The sequence below is a fragment of the Ostrea edulis genome, chromosome 4 (genome assembly GCF_947568905.1).
Source record: "Ostrea edulis chromosome 4, xbOstEdul1.1, whole genome shotgun sequence".
In the NCBI taxonomy this organism is placed as follows: domain Eukaryota; kingdom Metazoa; phylum Mollusca; class Bivalvia; order Ostreida; family Ostreidae; genus Ostrea; species Ostrea edulis.
Genome location: NC_079167.1, coordinates 34,567,879 through 34,594,086, shown reverse-complemented (window position 1 = coordinate 34,594,086; position 26,208 = coordinate 34,567,879). Strand labels below are relative to the sequence as shown.

Sequence of the window (26,208 nt, the reverse complement as noted above, 5' to 3'; positions counted from 1 at the left end):
TTCAAACAGAGTATGTTCAACTAATGTTATTCAAACAGAGTATGATCAACTAATGTTGTTCAAACAGAGTATGTTCAACTAATGTTGTTGAAAAAGAGCATATTCAACTAGACTTAACCAAACATCACTTAAATCTTTGACCTTTATCAAATTTTGCCTTGGCTGATTGCAGGTGGATGTCTTTGAGATTGAGGCTGTGTCACTAGGAAAGCTGGAGAAGTGCATTGTGGGACATGATGGCACAGGAAGTGACCAGGGTTGGTTCCTAGATAGGATCACAATCAGGGAGAGTGAAGAATCAAAAGAGGAGTACATCTTCCTGTGTGAGAAGTAAGCTTACACTCCTTACTGTACAGGGTTCAGGAACTTCCCAGTAGACCCAGCAGGGGTTCTTAGATGCATGGAAACTTGTCATGAAATTCAAATAAGTTATAATGTTGTAAGTCTACAAGGACTTTCAATGAATCAGTAGAATGTAGATTCTTATAATTCACAATAACGAAAAATTCATGGATAATTTTTGCAAGATGTATCCATTACAATTTCATATTTTTATCTACTTGTGTTATTTTTCATCCCTTCACAAGAGTAGCAGAGGGGTTGATTCGTAATTGAGTAGCAGAGGGATTGATTTAATTAACTTTGTGTGTTACTGAATTTAGGGTTTGAGAGATGTACCCCATTTAGCCACATTCTATCTAATTTTTATTTGTGGGTCTCTAGACAGTATGTATTATGGTACAGCAATGTCTGTATGTCCTTCCATCCGTTTGGGGTTTTTTGTTTTTATTTTAATTTCTCTGTTACATATCAAGCTGAAACTTGCTATGTAGCTTCTAATATGGGTCACTCTAGATCATGTTGCAATTTTGATTCATTTCAACTTCCCTTGCAGGAGTTTTGCCATTCATATTGAATTCAGTGTTATATGGAGGTACATAATTTTTCCACTGGCATCAAACTCCTCCTTCAGTTTTCAAGTCAGGACCTTCTTATTTTACAACTAGAGTGTTTGTATGAGTATTGAAAATGTGCACATGACAAAGATTTTGATTTTATTGAGAAAATTACAGGTTATTGAACTTAGTTTTGAAGAAATATTAATGGTGTATGAAGAGCACAATTGATTTTCCCACAGTATTTTGAGAACCTTATTTTACAGAGTGGTTGTATGGGTATTGAAGTTGAGGGCGATGTGGCAAGGATTTTGATTTTTTTTTTTTGATCAGGAATAATGTCTTGCAAAATATTTTACCAGGTAGTTTCTGTTGGTTTTCAAGGTTAAATGAATAAAAAATTCAGCTACATTTATGTTATTTTTACCAAACATTTTAGGTGTCGTACCTAACACAAATATCGGTATTCTTATTGGATCTCAAGGTTGTACGTAAGAAAAATCTTTAATGTGCAAGGCTTTGAAAGTATTTGGTACCAAAATTCAAATACACAAGATCGGGATCCTATCTTATTCACAAAAGTTCTGGTTTCTTGTTGGTTATAAAAGTCAAAGACAAGGTCACTAGAGAGGATATCTGGGAAATGTTATATTACAGGGGGATGTCTGGCTTTGTTAAACAAGAAGCCCTTACTATGACCTTTATTCATAATGAATTATTTTCACTACATGCAATGAGTAATAATGAAGTAGTCTTGTAATTTTTACTATTGCTAATATTGACCCACACTGACTGGTATAAATGATTGTAAACAACATGTACACAAAAATTACAGCTGCAAATGATACATGCACATTTGCAAGTACATGTATGTATTTTTGATAGTAAGCTGTAATTTTTTTATGTCTGAGAAACTGGTTTTGTTTTTTACTCATGATCCTTATATATACATTTCAGGTGGTTAGACGTAAACAAAGAAGATCGGCGAATCGAACGGACCTTGGTTGTCAAGGGTAGGTGATGAGTGACCCCCAACCTCTGCCTTCGTAACCACAATCCTTGCCAGTGGGGGAATCCCCCACATCTCACCACATTCCTCCCATTGCATGCAGACTTATAACATGGTGCTGTGGTTGACTCTGAGATTTACATTCTGTGATATAGTACTGGTGGGTAGGGTTCTCTGTATCTTACTGTAGATTTCTATAGTTACTGGGCCAGGCTTCTGATACAGTGCATTAGATAGTCAAAGCCGAATTGTAATTTAACTCCCTGATCTTTCTTACATGGAATGTACACCATGTTGATATATGATGCTGTAACATATGATTTTATTGTGAAGAGGTGTAAATTTGTACAATCTTAAAGGTTAGTGAATAACTTCAATATTCAGAAGTATTGTAGAATCTTTCCCTATAGTCTAGTATAAAGATTCTGAATCATTATTTTAAAATCATTTTCAGACATACAAGAAAAGTTTAACTTAGTCTATTTCTTGTAAAAGTGCAAAAAAGTTCTCATACCCTTTGAAAGGATATTCATTGAACAATATCTAGACATTTTATGGTCATTTAACAATATGTAGACATTTATAAGGTCATTTAACAAGATCTAGACATTTATAAGGTGTAGGCAATGCAGTAGATTGAAGTTCAAGTGGATTATATCCTTGAATTTTTGTGTTCAGAAATTATGGCTGCTTCAATCTCAGGATCAATCTATGCATGGCTAATTGCACGTCACTGTAATTTTGTAATGCATGATTGTGCTCTAACATTGTGCTGTTCATATAGGTGTATCATGCATGATATTGCATCACTCACAAAAAACTTGTGTTTAATGTTCGTAATACTGTATACGGCCTTATTTTCACTGTAGTTTAATTTTTGCTATTTTACTGTATATCAAAACCATTTATTAAAGTATAAACATCTATATACTGGACATGAAATCATTATACCCCCTGCAACAAGTTGTGGGGGGGGGGGGGTATACTGGAATCAGGTTGTCCGTCTGTCCGTCCGTCCGTCCGTCTGTAGACGCAATGGTTTCCGGACTCTAAAGCATTATCCTTTCCACCTACCGTCACCATATCATATATATGGACTACCCATGGGATGAAGATGTTCCCTATCGATTTTGGGGTCAAAAGGTCAAAGGTCAAGTGCACTGGACATCGAAGTAGCAATATGGTTTCCGGGCTCTAAAGCGTTATCCTTTCCACCTACAGTCACCATATCATACATATGGACTACCCATGGGATGAAGATGTTCCCTATTGATTTTGGGGTCAAAAGGTCAAAGGTCACGCGCACTGGACATCGAAGTAGCAATATAGTTCGGTTTGTCATGCCATTTGTTTTTTAAACTCAGAAAAGAGGTAGTTTATACCTATTACCAACACCCTTTGGGAGATTGGGGTAAGCGGGGGGTATTCTTAGTGAGCATTGCTCACAGTACCTCTTGTTTAGAATTTAGAATTACATAACAGATTTGAAGAAACCATGAAAAGGGTGAGATTCAGGACTGTACATATACAGTATTCAAGAACATGTAATTAATATGATAATACTCATGAAGTGCTTAGTGCATGTTTTGTATATTTAGACTCTCATTTATTTATATGTAGTTGATTCTCAAACTTTTTATAGAAAGCACATTTTGCCAAAATCATGTTGAGGGTAATTAAAGTTATTTAGAAGAAAAAAGCAAAAGATGCATTGCAGCCTTTTATGGATAATGCACAAGTTGTCTAGTGTTTGAATCCCACTAGTATAAGAGATGATATTTAGCACACCTGAGCTCAAGTGAGCATTTCTGATCAATTAAGCTTTGTCCATGCAGCTTTTGTCTCCTTGTGTGTTTTGTCTGTCTTGCATATTAAACATTTTTTCATTTTCATATTCTTCTCAAAAATCACTGGACCAATTTTAACCAAACTTGAATACAATATATATGCAGTTTCTGAGATACCAGCTAGCTCTTCTGTGATGGAGGCACGTTCAGTATTCTATTGAATTCTTGGATAGGTATAGGGTGTATATGCATATTGCTGCTAAAAAGTCATGAAAGTGTGAATTTTATAGTAAGCAGTGGTATACCTTAAACTGACCATATTGTGATGAAATTATTTCAAATTGACCATTAGATTAAACAAATCATTATTTATTTCCTCTTTGACACAATCAGTACTTTTAGCAAAGAAAGATAATGAATTTTTATTTATGTTTGAGCAATTTCATATCAGTTACTCATAATCTTATTAAATTTGCGTTACTTTGAAGTTTAGGTGTTTACAGATGTTAATCATTCGTTAAGATACATGAACACAGCTGTGGTATATACGGGACAGAGTCCCACTGTATTTCAACCCAGGTTCGTGTTTGCTCTTAGTTTTCCGTGCAATTCCAAAATAACAAGAAATACAGTTTATAATTTATTAAATGAAATCATGCATTTAAAAGTCTATAATAGACACATTTTGTAAACCCCCGTAACTGAACATGATTAAGATCTAACAAAAATGAATTTAGAAAAAGTAATATCTTGAAATGGCCTGAGTTTTAGTGAACGACCAAATTTATAGGGCTCAGAACAAAAGAATTTAGATTACAATAGAAGATACTAGGGGTAAAATAAGAATGGCATGGGAAAGCATAAAACAACCTGGAAAAATGTTCAGTTTACTCTGCAGTGATAAATATTTGTACCGATCGTGTGTTTATCAAAGTATAATTTGAGAAGTGGGCCTTGTGTTTTCCAAGGGAAAATGAATAAGAAAATGGAAAAAAAAAAGGTTGGGTCTTTGAATCTCTTTTTTGCACCCAATGAACCAGAAAAACAAGACTTGCATGCAATCATACATGTCATGTGATTCAGATGTGTAATTATACACATCATGTGATTCAGCATGTAATCATACACATCATGTGATTCAGCATGTAATCATACACATCATGTGATTCAGCATGTAATCATGCACTTCATGTGATTCAGCATGCAATCATACATGTCATGTAATTCAAAATCGGTTTTAGAATTTAAAGTTTCACATTGGGAATGTATAAGAAAAAAAATGTATTTAAATCTTCTCGAGAGGCATGAGTGAACCATTTATCATATCAATTTACAAGCATACATCCTAAGAACTACAGGAGTACGTACTGGTAGTGAAATTTATGCATGCAATCATTCTGATATAGTCTAGAATCTAATTTGTTCTAATTATAACCCCTGGGGCCAGTGAAGTCACTCTATAAGAGTTAGAATTTATAGGAGCATTTTGTAAAAATCTTTACTTTTAAGATCTACAATACCGGTAATACTTATTTGTTAAATTCATGTGCAAACATAAAATGAAGTGTAAAATCACAATAGTTAATATTGTTGTGCTCTAGCACTAGTTACACAGGTATGCAACTGAGATATGACCTCTTAGTGACCAAAAAAATTGACAATTGCAGAGGTTTTAGAGGTCAGATAGATCGCAGGGCAAATCTAATTGCATTTGGTCTTTGAAGCATGCTCTGAACACTATGAATTAATTTAGTTTCTCAGAAGCTGCAGTGGTCTCTTACAGGTCATCAAATGTTTTGTTGTTGTTTTTTCTCAATTGTCCTTGGCATTTTACTAGAAAGATGTTGATCAATTTTGTCTAGACAGGATCTGTAATTGATTTGTAAAGAGTTAGCAATTGATCAAAACAAATTATCGATGATATATTGTTGAGTAGTTGTAAAGTTAAGTTTAGTAGCTGCATGTATATGTATATGCATCAATTGTTTGCTGTTGTGTTACAACTTTTCATATCTTTTAAAAGAGCATTTTGTGTGTGTCATGATTTGGCTGATCTGAAAAGCACATTTTTACATGCATTTGGTCTTGTTTGATGAATGGTCATCAACTCATGGCTAAATCTCCATTCAGTTGGAGCCAGCCAGTGAAGATTTACTGATCAGTGTTTCATGTCTATAACTGTACCTCAGTGCCAAACATTTGCCAATAAGTCTCTGATGCACTGATTGCAAGTTGGAAAACCTGCTGCAGAATGATCTGCAATCAAACCCTTGTTATACCAAATATATGCGAAAGTTGCCACAGCAATCACAAAAGAAAGTATAATTAGTTGCCAAAGTGTTGCAGTTTTTGCGTAATTAGGAAGGCCAGGTCACAAGATGTTGAAAATTTTACAACAGATTACACTTAAAAAAATTCTTCTCAAAGAGCTACATATAATGTACATTATGTACAAGGCTAAATTGGATATGCAACCATATGCAGTTACAGTTTATTGAATTGCACATGACTAAAATGAGGTCACTGCATAAATAAAAATAAATGAATTTAATGCTCAGGTGAGTGATGTGATCCATGGGGCTTTTATGTTCCAACATATTGATAATATAAGCTTTCTGGTTTAAATTGTAGTCATAGAATTTTTTATGTTCCATATGAAGGGTTGGTTATACAGTTAATATATGATGCCCATTTGAATGTGTGATAATTCGTTTTACTGTAATGTGACAAATCATTTTACTGTAATTGTGAAAACATTTTTTTCAAGACATGTGGCTTCACCTAACTTAATAAACCATGTGCAGTTTGATATTGTGATGTCCAGTTTATACCGTGTTGTGGTACTCCTTTGAAAGATCTATATGAATGTGTGTGTTATGAATTTTTGTCACCAATAACCACTCATTGTTATTGGTGTTTCACACCTTGCCTTATATAATTGTATGTAACACAGATTTAGTTGATGTAATGATATGTTAATATTCAGTAGCCTATATTCCGTTAGACATCGAATCCTGTGAATCTGATTTTACAATAAATATGGACACTTGATATGATGTGTGTTTTATCCATTTTACCAGAACCTGCTCCCTACATTAGATATTCCGATATCAAGGGTAAGACAAGCTAATGAGAGAGCTAACCGTCATAGAGCATGATTTAATATTAACCTGCATCCTGAAGCCTAACATGTGTTGTGGTCTAAAGTTAACAAAATCTTAACAAAGACAACGTTGCAGCAATTTCACCCAGTACACAGATTCTGAACATGGCCACCAAACGCCGACATATTTTGGGAAATGTCTAGCAGTACCACCAATGGTATACTTGTACAGAACATGCAGAGACGGAAATGAGCATGGATTCAATGAGCAGTGGTTCATATTACATTGTCTCACAATAGCAACTGGAAGGGGGTATATAGTAACACATCTTTTTGTGTGGTTGAAGGATGTATGATTTTATACATTGAGATTGATATCTGTAATGCCAATGTCATTAGGGTTTGCCCTGCGCCTGAAGGCTACTGAGATTCAGTCTCCATTTTTTCCCATAATGTGGTCAGTGTGACCTGCTTTTGTGTGGGCATGGCTTTGCAAAATAAGTAACATAAGTTTTCAGGAGTTAATGAGTGTCACACTTTGTATCCTTGATGACCTAACAGTAAGTATATGTTTGTGTGGTATCAGGAGATGTGGGGGGAGGGGGGGGGGGGTGAATGTTTTGCTGTTGTAAGGTTTCTTACTTTATATGAAGTGCTATAATTGCTTATGGAACATGAATGTTGTGTAAATGTTGTCATGACAATTAGTAATAGTATGGTAACTGTTGCTTTGGTGATTGTTGCCGAGGTGATTTGGATTTTAACATAAAAAAGACTTTCGGGGTTAGGATTAGCTTTGAGTCAGCAACTTTCACTTTGATCAAAGTATTCTCTTCACAAGTTAAATAATACACACAACTACATGGGTGTAATGTCTCTTGTTGATAAAATGTCCACGAAATTTCTTCTTTCATTTTCATTGACAAATAAGATGTAGAAGTATTTTATCATATTGGAAATAATTGAAACTTTTTTGAGAAGATGGTGAAATTCAATCCAAGCTATGTAATTTTAGTTGTAGCAGGGCTTGAGGAAGTATTTCTGAGTGTGAACTATAAAACAGAGAATATATAGCTTGTGTTTGTTGTAGAAGTTCTACCAGTTCAGGTGGACACCATAATAGAGGAAGAAGAAGAGAACACCATCAAAGGTAATGTGTAAATGTAAATAAACAAAGGTCATGTGTAAATGTAAATAAACAAAGGTCATGTGTCAATGTAAATAAACAAAGGTCATGTGTAAACAAAGGTCATGTGTAAATGTAAATAAACAAAGGTCATGTGTTAACAAAGGTCATGTGTAAATGTAAATAAACAAAGATAATGGGTAAACAAAGGTCATGTGTAAATGCAAATAAACAAAGATAATCGGTAAACAAAGGTCATGTGTAAATGTAAATAAACAAAGGTAATATGCAAACAAAGGTAATGTGTAAATGTAAATAAACAAATATAATGGGTAAACAAAGGTAATGTGTAAATGTAAATAAACAGAAGTAATATGTAAACAAAGGTAATGTGTAAATGTAAATAAGCAGAAGTAATATGTAAACAAAGGTAATGTGTAAATGTAAGCAAACAAAGGTAATATGTAAACAAAGGTAATGTGTAAATGTAAATAAACAAAGGTAATGTGTAAACAAAGGTGATGTGTAAATTGAAATAACAATTGGTATGTCTATCGTAAACAAAGTTGATGTGTAAATATAAACAAAGTAAATGTGTAAACATAAACAAACAAGGTAATATGTAAATAAACAAAAGTAATGTGTATTGTAAACAAAGTTGACAAATTATATGTGTAAATGTAAACAAAGATAATTTGCAAATGTAAACAAAGTTAATGTGTACATGTAAACAAAGTTAATGTGTAAATGTAAACAAACAAATTTAATGTGTAAATGTAAATTTAATGTGTAAATGTAAACAAAGTTAATTTGTAAATGTAAACAAAGGTAATGTGTAAATGTAAACAAAGAAATTTAATGTGTAAATGTAAACAAAGTTAATGTGTAAATGTAAACAAAGGTAATGTGTAAATGTAAGCATACACAGGTAATGTGAAAATATAAATAAACAATGGTTATAAACTAAGATTATGTGTACTGTAAACAAACAAAGGTAATATACATATATATTGTAAACAAATAATGTGTGATATAAACAACTAAAGGGGATATGTGATATATACAATTAAACATGATATGTGATATAAACAACTAAAGGTAATGTGTGATATAAACAGCTAAACATGATATGTGATATAAACAATTAAACATGATATGTGATATAAACAACTAAAGGTAATGTGTGATATAAACAGCTAAACATGATATGTGATATAAACAACTAAAGGTAATGTGTGATATAAACAACTATAGGTGATATGTGATATAAACAACTAAAGGTAATGTGTGATATAAAAAACTAAATGTGATATAAACAACTAAAGGTAATGTGTGATATAAACAACTATAGGTGATATGTGATGTAAACAACTAAAGGTAATGTGTGATATAAACAACTAAAGATGATATGTGATGTAAACAACTAAAGGTAATGTGTGATATAAACAACTAAAGATGATATGTGATATAAACAACTAAAGGTAATGTGTGATATAAAAAACTAAATGTGATATAAACAACTAAAGGTAATGTATAAATTTCTCATTTAGAAGGAGACTGGAAGATATGGATCACCACTGGCAAGGATGAATCCATGGCAACTAGTAATATGGTATTCCTGTATGCTTACGGCACCAATGGGAGTGCAGGGCCACTGAAGCTGGGAAATGGGAAGGATGGCTTCTTCAGAGCAGGAACAACAGACATCATCAAGGTGTGGATCCAAAGTTTTCCCACATCAAAAATGAATGAATTAAAAATAGATTTTGATATCTTTTGATATAAAGTGACATTGCATATTGGACAAAGAATGAAAAATAGGGTTATTATCATGCCAACACCTGCCGTGACACAGGATCTTGTTATATAAAGGTCTCATCCAAAAGACCTGGGACTGACTCGCTTCTAAATCCAGAGGGTTTGGAAGGAGCAATCACTTCCTGTTATTACATCATATGTTTGACATGACCAAGACACAAGCATGGCTTGAACCCACAACCTCCAGGTCACAAAGAAAAGGCTCTGTAACCACTGAGCCCCTTCAATATTATTTTACAATTGTTTTTGAGCTGTGGATATTATTAAATATCAGTAGGTAATTATCATATTACATGTGTCGATCCCCCTGTATTCTAGATGTCATTTGGTAGTGGTGCTGGTGAGGTATACAAAATTCGCATTGGTCAGAATGAGGCTTACCCTGGGAGTGGATGGTATCTGGAAAAGGTCAGACATATAGATACAGTTTTAGAGATTTTCATATAAATTTTATATTGATATACAAACTCTAATATCAGTGCTCCTTTCACATTGATACTTGAACTGACGTACGTTGTCTCTTTATCAGTGCTCCTTTCACATTGATACTTGAACTGACGTACATTGTCTCTTTATCTCTGATACAGCTGAAGCTCCAAGACTGCTCTAATGGAGATGAGTTTGATATTGAGGTCAACAGGTGGTTGTCACGTTCCCATGACGATGGTGATGTCTGGAGAGAGTTCGCAATTTCCCAAATTGGAAAAATTTTACCAGGCATGATCAATATTCACAGAGATTTATATGGCTAACAAACAGGTTCAAATACAATAAGTGGTATGAAATCATCCCAGGCCTTCCAATCACTGTAAGACCTAATGACAATTTGCTTGGGAGAGTCTCATTTCTACATATCCACCATCAGCCTGCTAAAGGAAATTACTATATTTTCAAGAACCCTGCTTCTAAATGTGGCAGTAGGGCCATCACTCCCTCAAAGTTAGCTCGAATGTAGCACCCATTCCCAATGAAAATTTTTCTACCCATTTCCCGATTTTTAGCAAAACTTCCCAAATTGCATTTAAAAATTGAAACTGTATTGTACAATGTAGACTGGTGGGGGGAAATCGATAAACAGAGTCAAGAAATGTAAAAATGGTTGTTTTGTTATTATGTTTTAAACTAAAATTGGATGGAAAAGTCAGTAAACTCAATTTTCACAAGCAATAAAAAAAATAGGACTCGGTCCCTGTACAAAAAGTGCTGTGATGGCTCTGAGCAGATATTTCCTTCATGAGAGTGGAATTTGTTATCTGTCGAGTATATGAGGGATTTGGATGATGGACTTTGTCTTTTACAGTGGTGACATATACAGTGGAGGTTTACACTGGGTCTGAGGAGACGTCCTGCACCACTGCTGGTGTCTTCATCTGTATCTATGGAACACGCGGTGATACAGGCAAACGCAAACTTTTCAAGTCCAAAACATCCAACGATCCATTCCAAAAGGGGGCAGTCAGTATAATTCAATCTTGAAAATTTTAATGAAATTACGATTTCATAATCAATCTATGAATATTAACTCCATGATAGTCATAAAACTGAATCTGCAAGGCTTCCATACTGAATTCCCTTGTTTATTTCAGCATGATGTGTTTGAGTTGGAGGCTGTTTCCCTTGATGAGGTGGACCGCATAGTTATTGGTCATGACAAGAAAGGCTCTGACCCCACTTGGTTTCTGGACAAGGTCATTATTCGTGCTGACGACAAGCCAGACAAGGACTACAGGTTTAACTGTGGGAGGTATGTTCATATAAAACCAGTGTAGTATGTCCTATATACAGGTATGTTCATATAAAACCAGTGTAGCATGTCCTATATACAGGCATGTTCATATAAAACCAGTGTAGTATGTCCTATATACAGGTATGTTCATATAAAACCAGTGTAGCATGTCCTATATACAGGTATGTTTATATAAAACCAGTGTAGCATGTCCTATATACAGGTATGTTCATATAAAGCCAGTGTAGCATATCCTATATACAGGTATGTTCATATAAAACCAGTGTAGCATGTCCTAGATACAGGTATGTTCATATAAAACCAGTGTATCATGTCCTATATACAGGTATGTTCATATAAAATCAGTGTAGCATGTCCTATATACAGGTATGTTCATATTAAACCAGTGTAGCATGTCCTGTATACAGATATGTTCATATAAAACCAGTGTAGCATGTCCTATATACAGGTATGTTCATATTAAACCAGTGTAGCATGTCCTATATACAGGTATGTTCATATTAAACCAGTGTAGCATGTCCTATATACAGGTATGTTCATATAAAACCAGTGTAGTATGTCCTATATACAGGTATGTTCATATAAAATCAGTGTAGCATGTCCTATATACAGGTATGTTCATATTAAACCAGTGTAGCATGTCCTATATACAGGTATGTTTATATAAAACCAGTGTAGCATGTCCTATATACAGGTATGTTCATATAAAACCAGTGTAGTATGTCCTACAGGTAACTCGAGAATTATCGCCACTCAATTCACCGCCATTTTCGTTATAACGCCGTATTTTTCTAGGAACATTTTTCCTGTTACTTAAAACTCTCGTTAAACCGCCAAATTCGCTATCGCCATTTGCCACAGTGTTTTCATTACAAAAGTCTATTTCAATGTGTTAATTATCTCGATAAACCGCCATGGGTGCACGTGGTCAGTGAAGCAGTAAATTGGTCATTATCGATCTCTGGATCACCTGGACAGAAGGATCCCAATAATTGCTGTATTGAATAAACAAGAAAATTACTCGAGATGAACTGTAGTCAAGTTGTTTATACATCATAGAAACACATTTCAATTTAGCTATGGCTTCGCCACGAAAGAGGGTCCTGTTAAATTTTGATGAGAAAAAGCAAATCATTATGTACCAATGACATCATCCAAAATGTACTCATCAGGATATTGCAAATTATTTTTCTGTGGGCGACATCTTAGCAGCAAAGGATGGAATTCTTGCCCGTCTGCCAGGAAACGGCACCGCAGTGGACTTAATACTGACTTAGAAAAGGCGTTGTTTATGTGGTTTACGCAAGTCAGGACAAAAAACATTCCTGTTACCGGGGATATGATAATTGAAAAGGGAAAACAGTATTGTGCAGAGCTAGGAATGTCCAATTTCAATTATTCTGAAGGGTGGCTAACTCGTTTCAAACAACGTCATGTAATTTCTTCCAGAATTATAAGCGGTGAAAATGCCGGAATTTATGTGAGTTTGATCATTGATGGCCGGAAACAGGCAATAGAAGTAATGAAAAATTATGATTTGAAAGATTTATAACATAGACGAGACAGTATTGATTTACCGAATGTTACCCGATCGCTCACTTACGTAAGTATTGTAAATAGAGGAAAGATAACTCTTATATATAAAAGAACAGTAACTCTATTTCTTCAAGATGGCAGTAATTCAATTCATCGCCAAATTCGTTATAATGCCATAATTTCATAAGAACAAAAGGTGGCGGTTTATCGAGAGTTGACTGTATATACAGGTATGTTCATATAAAGCCAGTGTAGCATGTCCTATATACAGGCATGTTCATATAAAACCAGTGTAGCATTTAACAGTTCACTGTGTCATAGAATATGGATAATGTACTTAGGTAATTTGAGTCCCCTGTGTTATAAATATGGATGGTGTAATTTGAGAAATATGGACAGTGTAATTTGAGTTCCCTATGTTATAGGTATGGATAGTGTAATTTGAGTACCCTGTATTATAGATATGGATAGTGTAATTTGAGTTCCATGTATTTAGATATGGATAGTGTAATTTGAGTACCCTATAATATAGATATGGATAGTGTAATTTGAGTACCCTGTATTTTCAATATGGATAGTGTAATTTGAGTACTCTGTATTATAGATATGGATAGTGTAATTTGAGTACCCTGTATTTTCGATATGGATAGTGTGATTTGAGTACTCTGTATTATAGATATGGATAGTGTAATTTGAGTACCCTGTATTTTCGATATGGATAGTGTAATTTGAGTCTTCTGTGTATGGATAGTGTAATTTGAGTTCCCTGTATTTTAGATATGGATAGTGTAATTTGAGTACTCTGTATTATAGATATGGATAGTGTAATTTGAGTACCCTGTATTTTCGATATGGAAAGTGTAATTTGGTCCTCTGTATTATAGATATGGATAGTGTAATTTGAGTACCCTGTATTATAGATATGGATAGTGTAATTTGAGTACTCTGTATTATAGATATGGATTGTGTAATTTGAGTCCTCTGTATAATTTAGATATAGATAGTGTGATTTAGTCCCCTGCATTATGAATTGTCAATGTTTCTGTTGTAGATGGCTGTCGGAGACAGAGGGTGATGGTAAATGTGAAGTTGAATTGTCACCTGGCTGGTTCACAGAGAAAGCCACCAAATCCAGTAAGTCAGACCTCACTAAATGGTAGAAGGCTATATTTAGATGTTATTGTCAGAGCTCACTAAATGGTAGAAAGCTATATTTAGTTGTTATTGTCAGACCTCACTAAATGATAGAAAGCTATATTTAGTTGTTATTGTCCCACCTCACGAAATGGTAGAAAGCTATATTTAGATGTTATTGTCAGCTCTCACTAATGGTAGAAGGCTATATTTAGTTGTTATTATCAGACCTCACTAAATGGTAGAAAGCTATATTTAGTTGTTATTGTCAGACCTCACTAAATGATAGAAAGCTATATTTAGTTGTTATTGTCCCACCTCACGAAATGGTAGAAAGCTATATTTAGTTGTTATTATCAGACCTCACTAATGGTAGAAGGCTATATTTAGTTGTTATTGTCAGACCTCACTAAATGGTAGAAGGCTATATTTAGATGTTATTGTCAGCTCTCACTAAATGGTAGAATACTATATTTAGTTGTTATTATCAGACCTCACTAAATGATAGAAAGCTATATTTAGATGTTATTCTCAGACCTGACTAATGGTAGAAAGCTATATTTGATGTTATAGTCAGCTCTCACTAAATGGTAGAAGGCTATATTTAGTTGTTATTATCAGACCTGACTAATGGTAGAAAGCTATATTTAGATGTTATTGTCAGCTCTCACTAAATGGTAGAATACTATATTTAGTTGTTATTCTCAGACCTCACTAAATGGTAGAAGGCTATATTTAGATGTTATTCTCAGACCTCACTAAATGGTAGAAGGCTATATTTAGTTGTTATTCTCAGACCTCACTAAATGGTAGAAGGCTATATTTAGTTGTTATTGTCAGACCTCACTAAATGGTAGATGGCTATATTTAGTTGTTATTCTCAGACCTCACTAAATGGTAGATGGCTATATTTAGTTGTTATTGTATATCAAAATTCATTTTATAAGTTTTGAATTTGTCTTTGTTGGATTATTTCCCTTTACCATCGTTCACATATGGAAACTATTACCAAATATGGAGACAAGTCAAGGTTGAAATATATAGAATATTGCTAGGGATGCAAAAACCCTTTGTAATATCTATTGATTTGCTGTATTTGTGTTCATTATAAACATGTTTCACTGTACAATATACATTGTAGGGATGTTCCACATTTCAGTACTGTTAGTGGGGTTTTTTTTTTTGTTAATAAGAAATCCATCAATGAAGAAGGAAAGCAATTCTTTTTTCATTTTTTTTTTCTGAAGGAGGAGAGTTCAGTTTGTCAGTGAAAACGTCTGAAGATTCTTCCCCCGCTGGCAGGGGTAAGGTGGACCTGACAGTGTACGGGGACAATGGAAAGAGTGAGAGCATCACTCTGACCGCCCCCAGTCCCGGGGACAAACTGTTTGAACCAGGAAACATTGACAGCTTCACGGTAGAGAGTTTTAATCATACTGTTGAGATTGAATTCAAATTTTAGGGGTTTAGTTTTTTGTGGTATGGATATGCAAACAAATTTGAATCCTCCATACACAGGGTACACTGAATTACAATAACAAATAGCAAGTCTTCACAAACATACAGTGTACCTATTTCTCTCAAACTTTGAACATTTGGCCACATAAAAATAAATGTTTCTGCAGTATTTATTGAGACATTTGTTCTATGTTTATATAGTATATGTATGATCTCATCTCTCTCTCTCTCTCTCTCTCTCTCTCTCTCTCTCTCTCTTTCTCTCTCCAAAAGGGGCAATTTAATAGGAAGATTTGATAAATTCTTTTGAAGAATTGATGGTATTCCACAAGAATTTAAAAAGAATTATGTCATTGTAGATAAATGTGGGTGAGATTGGAAACCTTTACAAGATCCAGTTTACTCGAGAAGACCACCCTAAGTGGAAGGCGTGGTACCTGGAGGAGGTCAAGCTTCAGGACTTGGACACCAGTGAGGTATTTGTTGTCCGTTGTGACCGCTGGCTCTCCAGGGAGAAGGACGACTTTGATCTCACCAGAGAGTTCCCAATCATCCACGAAAAGACAACTCCTCCTGAAGGTGAGTGTGAGACATAATAAATGTGGGATTGTACCTGTATATGTGGGATTGTACCTGTATATGTGGGATTGTACCTGTATATGTGGGATTGTACCTGTATACGTGGGATTGTACCTGTATATGTGGGATTGTACCTGTATATGTGGGATTGTACCTGTATATGTGGGATTGTACCTGTATACGTGGGATTGTACCTGTATATGTGGGATTGTACCTGTATATGTGAGATTGTACCTGTATATGTGGGATTGTACCTGTATATGTGAGATTGTACCTGTATATGTGAGATTGTACCTGTATATGTGGGATTGTACCTGTATATGTGGGATTGTACTTGTATACGTGGGATTGTACCTGTATATGTGGGATTATACCTGTATATGTGGGATTGTACCTGTATATGTGGGATTGTGCCTGTATACGTGGGATTGTACCTGTATATGTGAGATTGTACCTGTATATGTGGGATTGTACCTGTATACGTGGGATTGTACCTGTATATGTGGGATTGTACCTGTATATATGGGATTGTACCTGTATATGTGGGATTGTACCTGTATATGTGGGATTGTACCTGTATACGTGGGATTGTACCTGTATATGTGGGATTGTACCTGTATATGTGAGATTGTACCTGTATATGTGGGATTGTACCTGTATATGTGAGATTGTACCTGTATATGTGAGATTGTACCTGTATATGTGGGATTGTACCTGTATATGTGGGATTGTACTTGTATACGTGGGATTGTACCTGTATATGTGGGATTATACCTGTATATGTGGGATTGTACCTGTATATGTGGGATTGTAATGTGTGATGTCAGTTTTCAGTGGATCGGTACTTTTTTCTGTTTTCAGTGGATCAATACTTTCTTTTTTTTCTGTTTAGCAGTATGTCATTTTCGTGGTGTCTGTTTTTAGTTCGGCAGTATGTAATATCCGTGGTGTCTGTTTTCATTTGGGCAGTATGTAATATTCGTGGTGTCTGTTTCCAGTTCAGGAGTATGTAATTTTCATGGTGTCTGTTTTCAGTTCGACAGTATGTAATTTCCGTGGTGTCTGTTTTCAGTTCGGCAGTATGAGGTGGAGGTAATGACTGGAAACCACTGGGCTGCAGAGACAGATGCTGACCTATTTGTTACTGTCTTTGGAGACCAGGGGGACACGGGGCGACGGAAACTGTATCACTCCTTCCAGGAGGGAGACAAATTCCTGCGGGGGAAGGTAACATCAGCCACCATTAGCAGATGCATTACAACATAGCTTTACAAAAAATACACAGTCCATTCTACACGCTATTCATTTGTCTTGAGATATAGCAGGCATTTTGATCGATAAAATTCCTTTTCCAGACAGTCTGTGTACTGATTCTAATAGTATTAAACATAGTACACATAGTACAGTAGTAAATTAATCAATTTTCAAACCGGAAGGCCCATTTATTTATCAAGTACATATTTATATACTAGTCACACATCAGTTATAAAGCAAACCAGCACAACAAAAAGATCACTAAAGTATGTGTACATATGATTTCACAGAATTTATGTTAACATTCTCATTGACTAGGTGGACAAATTTGTGTTTGAGGCGGTTTCCCTGGGTGAACTTAGTAAAGTACAAATAGGTCATGACAGCAAGGGTCATGGTGCTGGTGTTTACATCGAAGACATAATGGTCACAGAAAAGTCCCATCCTAACGTCCAGTATTTGTTTCCGTGCAGATGCTGGCTGGACGAGAGAGAAGGGGACAAGAGAACATGGAGGGTTCTGCCATTACTAGGTAAGAACCTACAGTCAATAGCAAGTGACTGTCATTACTAGGTAATAATCTACAGTCAATGGAAAGTGACTGTCATTACTAGGTAAGTATCTACAATCAATAGAAAGTGACTGTCATTACTAGGTAAGTATCTACAATCAATAGAAAGTGACTGTCATTACTAGGTAAGTATCTACAATCAATAGAAAGTGACTGTCATTACTAGGTAAGTATCTACAATCAATAGAAAGTGACTGTCGTTACTAGGTAAGTATCTACAATCAATAGAAAGTGACTGTCATTACTAGGTATTAATCTACAATCAATAGAAAATGACTGTCTCATTACTAGGTAAGTATCTACAATCAATAGAAAGTGACTGTCTCATTACTAGGTAAGTATCTACAATCAATAGAAAGTGACTGTCGTTACTAGGTAAGTATCTACAATCAATAGAAAGTGACTGTCATTACTAGGTAAAAACCTACAATCAATAGAAAGTGACTGCTAAGGGTTTTGAATGAGGTATAAAAATGAAAGGAAATTGTTATGGATGAGAAGAATAAAGTGTATGTAATATCATTTACAAATTTACCTTTTTTAATGAAAATTGCATTTATTGGTCAAAGTCGCAGTTACTTGGGGCCAAAATGAAAAAAAATCCTGCTGGTCTCAAACTCTTAATTCACAGAATGGCAGCCTTACAGCTTGAGATAGGCAGGACACTGATCACGTGATTGAAATATTTCATGACTTCAACAACATACTAGTAACAATATTTGTAATGATTACTACACACTACCCATCAACAACATATACTAGTAACAATATCTGTAATGGTTACTACACACTACCCATCAACAACATACTAGTAACAATATCTGTAATGGTTACTACACACTACCCATCAACAACATACTAGTAACAATATCTGTAATGGTTACTACACACTACCCATCAACAACATACTAGTAACAATATCTGTAATGACTACTACAAACTACCCATCAATGTCATAATTACTTATGTAAACACGATTTTAGATTGAAAGACTTTTTTATTTCAGAAAAAAGAGATCCCTCAAAAGGTTCTCCACAGAGGGATTTAAGGAAAAAATCAAGTAAGGCGTATTTTATTATACAGTGGATGAAAAAGGCATGAAGCAATGTACCAAAGATGAATGAATTCATTTTAATGTTTTGCAGTTGGCAAGTTGATGATGGTTTTCTGTTTTGACTTTACAGAGGGTAAATGGTCAGTGACTGTGATGACCAGTGAGGAAAAGGATTCAGGAACTAGTGCCCAGGTGTACCTGACTGGGTTTGGTACAAAGGGACAGTCTCAAAAACAGCCGCTAGGGTCGGGTCAACAGAGTCAGAGCGAATTCAGCCCAGGGGCTGTATCAGAATTCAATGTGAGTACCAGCTACTCTGTGTATTTTGACCACCTGTTCTTGAATTGATTTTACTTGTTATATTTCCTTAATGTGTATAAACTACACTGAAGATTGTCTCTGTGTTTTGTTGTGGGTTAGACTCACCAGCAGTTACAGTGAAAACTGTCTAATCTGACATATAGTGGGAGACCAATTTTGTGGCAGATTAGACAAGTTGTGGAATATATTAGTATAAAGTTCGTAGAAAAAACAGAATTCGCAATGAATAAAGGGTCAGAGTTCACAATAAAGCAGATTATACAGGTGTCTGATTAAACAGGTGTCACTGTAAAAAGTTTCCTGTTTGAATATCGGTGTTGATATTTAATGCTGTGTATCCTTGAACAAGAACTTTATGTATATTAGAAATTGTGTTAGTCCACCGAGCTGTAAATGGGTACCAGTTTCGACTGGGGGCTAATCTTTAACAAATTAGTGCCCCATACAGGGAAATCTATGACTCATCTGCTAAGCATTATAAGTATAGGCATTGACCTTTATTTCAAGGGAAGAAATGTAAGTCTGACAAAAATATTGGCCTATCTATTAATTTTGTGGATTGTTTGAGCAAGTAGATATTAAAGAAATTAGATATAGTCCACTCCGTATTAATTTTGTTTTTGTTGTTTGAACAGGTCAGTTTCGGAGATATTGGAGACCTACTGAAAGTCCGCCTTGAACACAACAATAAGAATGAGTCTCCCTCCTGGCATGTGGACTGGGTCAGTTCCTAGATCTGCGTCCAATAATAATCAAAATACAAATATAGATAAACTGGTAGTTTAAAACTGGATTCTATCAAATTTTTGTCAATGAGTTTAAAATGTTCTCCTGTGAGATAAATCCATAATATTTTAGTTAATTCTCAGGCAGGTAGTTTTATTACAATAAGTCACAGATTTTACCTGTTACTTCAGTATTTTCAAAAGCTGTGGGTTTTTGATGTAGGTTGAACTGGTTGATGTGGATACAGATGAACACCACAAAGTGTTCGTCAACCGCTGGTTCGCTGTCGATGAAGAGGACGGACAAGTCATCAGGGAGTTTTCCATCAGTCACCCTGGTGACATGCCTCTCCCAGGTAACCATGACAACCACATATGACATTCTGTGTGATCATTTAAATTTTGTTAGGATTTTTGGATTGTCAAGATTTTACAGATTCATATGGATGTCATTTGAGAGATGTAGTTACTGTTTCTGAACACTGAAATATTATGGAGATGACGTATATTGTTAATGCCACAACGTTTCCGACATTTTAAAACTAATTTTTCATCTCGAATTTTTGTATGATTTTGGAAATAGGTTTAAATTTAATATTGAAATTTGTTACTATACTGTCTTCATTATTATATTGGCTTAGTTAGCTCAGTGGTCAGATCACCAAACTAGTAATACGAGGGTCCCGGGTTCGATCCCAGGTTGATCCAAAGGTTTTTCTTTCCTTCTCAGTAACTTAGTTATAGTTTTCATTTCATATATACAACCTTCTGTAATACACATTGACTTAGCAATTTGACTTGCCATATCCAGACACTATCATATGCCAACTCTAAATCAGACCAGGGAATATGATGCAAGTTTTTTTGTAGAAACAATATAGAAAGAAAGTGAATCACGAAAACTTATATATTATTGAGGAACATCACTTATGTCCTAAAGGTTTTCAATTTGTGGAAGAAATTCACTATGATTTATCCCAGTGTAATACATATCCATTGTGATTTCACAGTAACATCATGTTTCATATGTGATTATCTTCAGTAACCTTCGACCCTGATAAACCTTTGACCTTGGTCTATATTTGCAGTATGCCAGTATGTAATTCTGGTGCAGACCTCTTTGACCTCTGACCCTGCTGCCAGTGAAGGTCAGGTCAGCATCAACATCCAGGGAGAATACGGCGACACTGGAGAGAGAAGGCTGAGTGGGAAATCCCCGTGGAAATCTGGGGAGGAGGCATCCTTCATTATAGAATCCATTAGTCTTGGTGTGCTTACCAAAATCAAGCTTCAGTTTGAGAGTCAAGGTAGGGCACTATCTCGCTGTGTTCAGTAGAGTCTCTAGCTGCACATAAAATCTCAAGAGGTATTTTTGTGAATTCATAACTCTGGCCAATTTGATTTTCTTTACTTTCATTTTTAGTCATGATTTCAAATTAAAAGTTATAGAAAGGAATGATAATTTCATGTTTCTGTGATTTGACAGAGAAGAATATGTAATGGAAATAAGCCCAAAGTACTTTTGTAATTGGGAAATAACAGATGAATTGGTTTACTTGTATAAGTCTGAACTGAATTATGCCAGTGATGTATGACTGTGACACAATGTTCTTTTGACAGGAGTAAGTTGGCTGGTTGAGAGAGTGAGGATCTTTGAGAAACCCACAGCAATTTCCCAGACTGTGTTCAATTGCCATTCTGTGTTTGACACCAAGAGTGGGGACAGGAATGTGTCCAAGGAGTTCCCAGCAGCAGGTAACTATAGTAACGATAGTAGTCCGTTAATGTGTTGAATTACTTGAAATATCTGTCATTGTGTATGCCCGGTATTTATGTCTTAATCAATGGTTATAACAACTTTTGTACTGTATAAAGGTGCATATTTGAGTCATGATCAGAACTTGACTTAAAGAATTTAGGTACAATCAAACACTGGGTGTACTAAGAGAGGGAATCAGATTCAGACAGCTTAGATACGCTACAATGGCTGTCCAGAGGAGGCCATTAGCTCACCTCCCAGTGTGATCTGTAGCTCTTCTCCACATCTCCATTACATGCTGTTCATTGTTTACAGTGGTTCAATTAATTGTTTACAGCAGTTCAGTTCATTGTTTACAGCTGTTCAGTTCATTGTTTACAGCGGTTCAGCCATGTGAAGTCCCCAGCAAGGTTGTAGAGAAATACTTTGGGGACATTTCTCCACCCATCTCCAAGGGTCGCTGGCAGATTTCAGTGGAGTGTGGAAAAGATGGAACGGAGGATGATGTCTTCCTGGTGGTGTATGGGGTCAAAGGTCACTCCACTCCACATCACATAAACAGCAAGGAAAAACTCACACCTGGTGCTTTGATAATTTCAGATGTAAGTACAAACTTTTCTTGTAAGTATGAAATTAAAATCTCAGAGCTTCATGTACCGGTACATCACTAAACAACAATCTCTTTTCTAAAGAAATTAATGGTACCTTAGTATCAGTTTTTTGTTCATTCCTTTATACATATGTAATTTTTCCAAAGCAAGACTCCAAATTTTTAAGGAACCTTTACACTTGTTATTGCAGATTGACATTGGAGACATTGGTGCAATATTCAAGATTCATTTATATTTTGGAGGTGACTTTACAGGAACTTCCTGGTTCCTTAATAAGGTCAGCATTCTTTTCACCACTTATTTACATGTAAACCTTCAGTCATGTCGTACAACAGTAAGAAACATTAACCTTTACTAGTCGGTGTTTTCTTGGTTATATGTAGATGAAGATGAGAGATGCTGACTCAAAGGAGCAGTTTTTGTTTACTCACAACAAATTGATAGAATGCACAGCTGAAAACCCAACAGGATTGGTTGAACTTCCAGCCATTCGACCTGACCTAGCTCCACTTCAAGGTAACCAGTACACAATCTATCATTGTACAATGTTCATTGTACAGTGTTCATTGTACAGTGTTCAGTGGGTTTATATTCATTTTCATGGACTTGAAATTGAAGATTGGGGACATGCTGTTTAATCTGTATGTTTGTAATTTTGGGAATTTAGCCATGATTATAATCTCATACTTTTAGAACTGAAAGGTCACGGTCAGATAATGAGAAATAATGGCAAGGTCATGTATTCAGGTCAAATTTACAACAGTTGAACTTTGTTATGATTGGACGCATGGTGTTTCACAAAAGCTAATTTATTTTCATTGATTGATGATATACATGATTCTTGAAAGTATACAAATTTTATTTGTTGTAGAGGAAGAGTTCACTTTGTATGTTTCTACGGGTAACAAAGACTTGGCTGACACCGCAGCAGATGTATGCTGTAACCTGATTGGTGAATGGGGAAGTTCAGGATCAAGGTTATTGTCAAAATCTACCAATCAAACTCCATTTAAACAGGGACAGGTGAGTCCAAGAAATGTGATATTCATTGAATTAGTTTGCCATATTATGATATCTTTAATTATTAGTGACCTACTACTTTTCTAATTTTTTTGATATTTGTAGATATGTACACACTCATATTTAAACTTTCAGATAAATTGAGATGACTGCAGATTGTTAGTAAAATGGCAGCAGAGACTGCTTGTAAGAATTCTATTGATAATGTATTACTGTCGTTTTTGTTTCCCCAGGTGGACGAGTTTAAGATTCGAGGTCTGGAGCTTGGAAAGCTGAAGGAGATGGTGATCAGTCACGAAGAACAGGGCCGGGGTCGGGGCTGGTTCTGTGACCGAGTAGTGGTGAAGTCCACTTTGTCCAGCATGCTGAAGGTCTTCCCCTGTAACCGGTGGCTGGACACTGGCTGTGAAGACAGACAACTGGTCAGACATCTCAAGCCACTGGGACAGATGCCAGTCAGCAGTCCACCTATTGCTGGCAAATCCAGTAAGTACAGGTTTTATGAAATCATTACACATCATGGGGAGATTGTAATTCAGAGGTCATGTGGGTACACTTTACTGACAAAGAACTAGGTTCACATTATAGGCATAAAATGACCCTGTTCATTCTAGTTCAAACAAATAGCAGATTGTGCCAAAATTTAAGTGTAAAGTGGAGATTTCATACTTTTACTAAGTTGTTACAGAACTGTTTTTGAATGGTGTTATTTATGAAAGAACTAGGCATGTGTTAATAGGTATTAAAAGTGCTCGATTTCTTTTAATACACATATATTGCATACAAAAATTAGATTTGTGAAATGTGTCAGGGACTATCAAAGATTTTACTATATATATCATGGCTCTTAGGACAGTTGTCCACCTGAGAATATGTTAATCAAAGCCAAACAATCTTGTGATATAAATGAAACTAATAATGGTGCTTAAACATGTTTAACAACATTGTTTATTTGTTTCTAAAGATTTGATTTAATATTCACATTGGCTTTGTCCCTTGATATGAGTGTGTCTTAGACTTGCTTGAAGAAGATGTAGCAGGTATGTTGACCGTTTTTCAGATGGAGACTGGACTTGTATTGTAAAGACAGCCGACATTGATCAGTTGCCTGATGTAGCCAAAAACCGCAGCAGTAAATCACGTGAAGTGTCATTGACAATATATGGCAGCGAGTCGGTGCAGGGCCCCATAGAACTGATTAGCATGCAGGGGGAGGCCTTTCTACCAGGACAGATTGACACATTCCCCGTGAGTATTGAGTTTTAGGAGTAGATTGTACATGGAATGATATACTGAAATGCATGATAAAAATGTATCATACCTGCAATACGATAGTGCTCTACTGTTTTTCTTTTATTGTTGATATTTTCTGTAAATGGGGTTCTTAGATTGATTGTATAAGATTTCTTGTCAAATGCATAAACTGATGGGGTTTATTTTAATAGTTTCTTTACATTTGTCTGCTCTTTGCATAGAAAAAAATAGTTCTTTTAATGTTTTTACGACTTACATGTAGATAACAATCAAGATTTAACCTTGCAGTTAAATGGTTGATATATTTTCATAAAAGTAGGGAACAAGTTAATCCTTCCATATACACCAGAGATAGGAGTCCGACAAGGTGATGTCTTAAGCCCAAATATTTTTAAAACATTTTTGAACGATTTTTCTAAATTACTGGATGAAGAAACCATGGGCTCTGTCAATCTTTCTGGAAAGAAAATCACCTCTCTTCTATATGCAGACTATCTTGTACTGCTTTCAGAAAACCAAAATGGACTACAAAACAAACTAAACTTACTTGAAAAATATTGCAACAATTGGTGCTTAGAAATTAATACCAATAAGACAAAAGTAGTCATTTTTAATGAAAGCGGACACCTAATTAAAGAAAATTTTATGTTTGGTAACATATGTATTGAATGTACTAACAAATATAAATATCTAGGAGTAATATTATCCTCCTGTGGTTCATTCAAGGAAGCAAAATCTGATCTATACAATAAAGCTCTTAAGGCCTCATTCAAACTTTATAAAGACATCAAATCTATCGATCCACCAATTAAAACATTTTTGCATCTTTTTGACCATATGGTAAAACCCATCGCCTTGTATGGCTGCGAGATATGGGGAACACTTTCAACTGGTTTGTCTTCATTAATCATCAACCAAGTAAATTTGTCCTTATTTGTTAGATAGATAAAATTTTTGTTGAGCTTGTATATACCTTTAAAAAACATATTTCTCTCTTCAACATAGAATGGACAATCAGTAAGGAAATGAAATTCATCTTCTACACAATTAAGGTTACGTAATTCACATATTCTTTTCTTTCTTTCTAAGGAAATCTTCTGGCCAGAATTGGTTTTTGTAAATTCATGTCTTCCTCTTTCAATTCGAAGGTCATGTGCACTAATTCGAAATCTACATAGAGTTTTTCTTAATTCTAGGGATTCTAAAAATATATAACTTTCCATAGTAAAGTTTTCTTTATACGAAAAATATGTTGTGAGTTTTCCTGATTTCTGACCCTCTTCACGTTGTTTTGACCAGTAAAGTAAAAATTATTTCCGTACCTGATTCTTCATTTGTTTTTTGAAAAATGAGAATTTGAGATTTTTACAATTGGGTACCAAAATGCCCATTCTTTCCTTAAAATAACTAATGTTTTTGTACCAACAATTTATATTATATAAATTC

The 26,208-nt window shown here is 35.1% G+C and overlaps 1 protein-coding gene across 3 annotated transcripts in view; it reads left to right on the top strand.

The window, feature by feature from the left end:
* LOC125672277 (lipoxygenase homology domain-containing protein 1-like) overlaps window positions 1-26,208 on the top strand; it is a 91,923-nt gene that overhangs the window by 36,821 nt on the left and 28,894 nt on the right. For all 3 annotated transcript variants that reach the window (XM_048908487.2, XM_048908485.2, XM_048908488.2), the window contains 25 exons: window positions 173-330; window positions 1,854-1,909; window positions 7,886-7,945; window positions 9,472-9,635; window positions 10,058-10,147; window positions 10,327-10,456; window positions 11,040-11,194; window positions 11,326-11,483; window positions 14,074-14,156; window positions 15,404-15,573; window positions 15,974-16,193; window positions 17,266-17,420; window positions 17,766-17,979; window positions 19,025-19,078; window positions 19,203-19,372; window positions 20,029-20,115; window positions 20,342-20,474; window positions 21,207-21,425; window positions 21,739-21,873; window positions 22,259-22,479; window positions 22,679-22,765; window positions 22,872-23,004; window positions 23,360-23,511; window positions 23,742-23,994; window positions 24,569-24,756. In XM_048908487.2, the coding sequence (XP_048764444.2) occupies window positions 173-330; window positions 1,854-1,909; window positions 7,886-7,945; window positions 9,472-9,635; window positions 10,058-10,147; window positions 10,327-10,456; window positions 11,040-11,194; window positions 11,326-11,483; window positions 14,074-14,156; window positions 15,404-15,573; window positions 15,974-16,193; window positions 17,266-17,420; window positions 17,766-17,979; window positions 19,025-19,078; window positions 19,203-19,372; window positions 20,029-20,115; window positions 20,342-20,474; window positions 21,207-21,425; window positions 21,739-21,873; window positions 22,259-22,479; window positions 22,679-22,765; window positions 22,872-23,004; window positions 23,360-23,511; window positions 23,742-23,994; window positions 24,569-24,756 (3,645 nt within the window). The remainder of the gene's footprint in view (window positions 1-172; window positions 331-1,853; window positions 1,910-7,885; window positions 7,946-9,471; window positions 9,636-10,057; window positions 10,148-10,326; window positions 10,457-11,039; window positions 11,195-11,325; window positions 11,484-14,073; window positions 14,157-15,403; window positions 15,574-15,973; window positions 16,194-17,265; window positions 17,421-17,765; window positions 17,980-19,024; window positions 19,079-19,202; window positions 19,373-20,028; window positions 20,116-20,341; window positions 20,475-21,206; window positions 21,426-21,738; window positions 21,874-22,258; window positions 22,480-22,678; window positions 22,766-22,871; window positions 23,005-23,359; window positions 23,512-23,741; window positions 23,995-24,568; window positions 24,757-26,208) is intronic.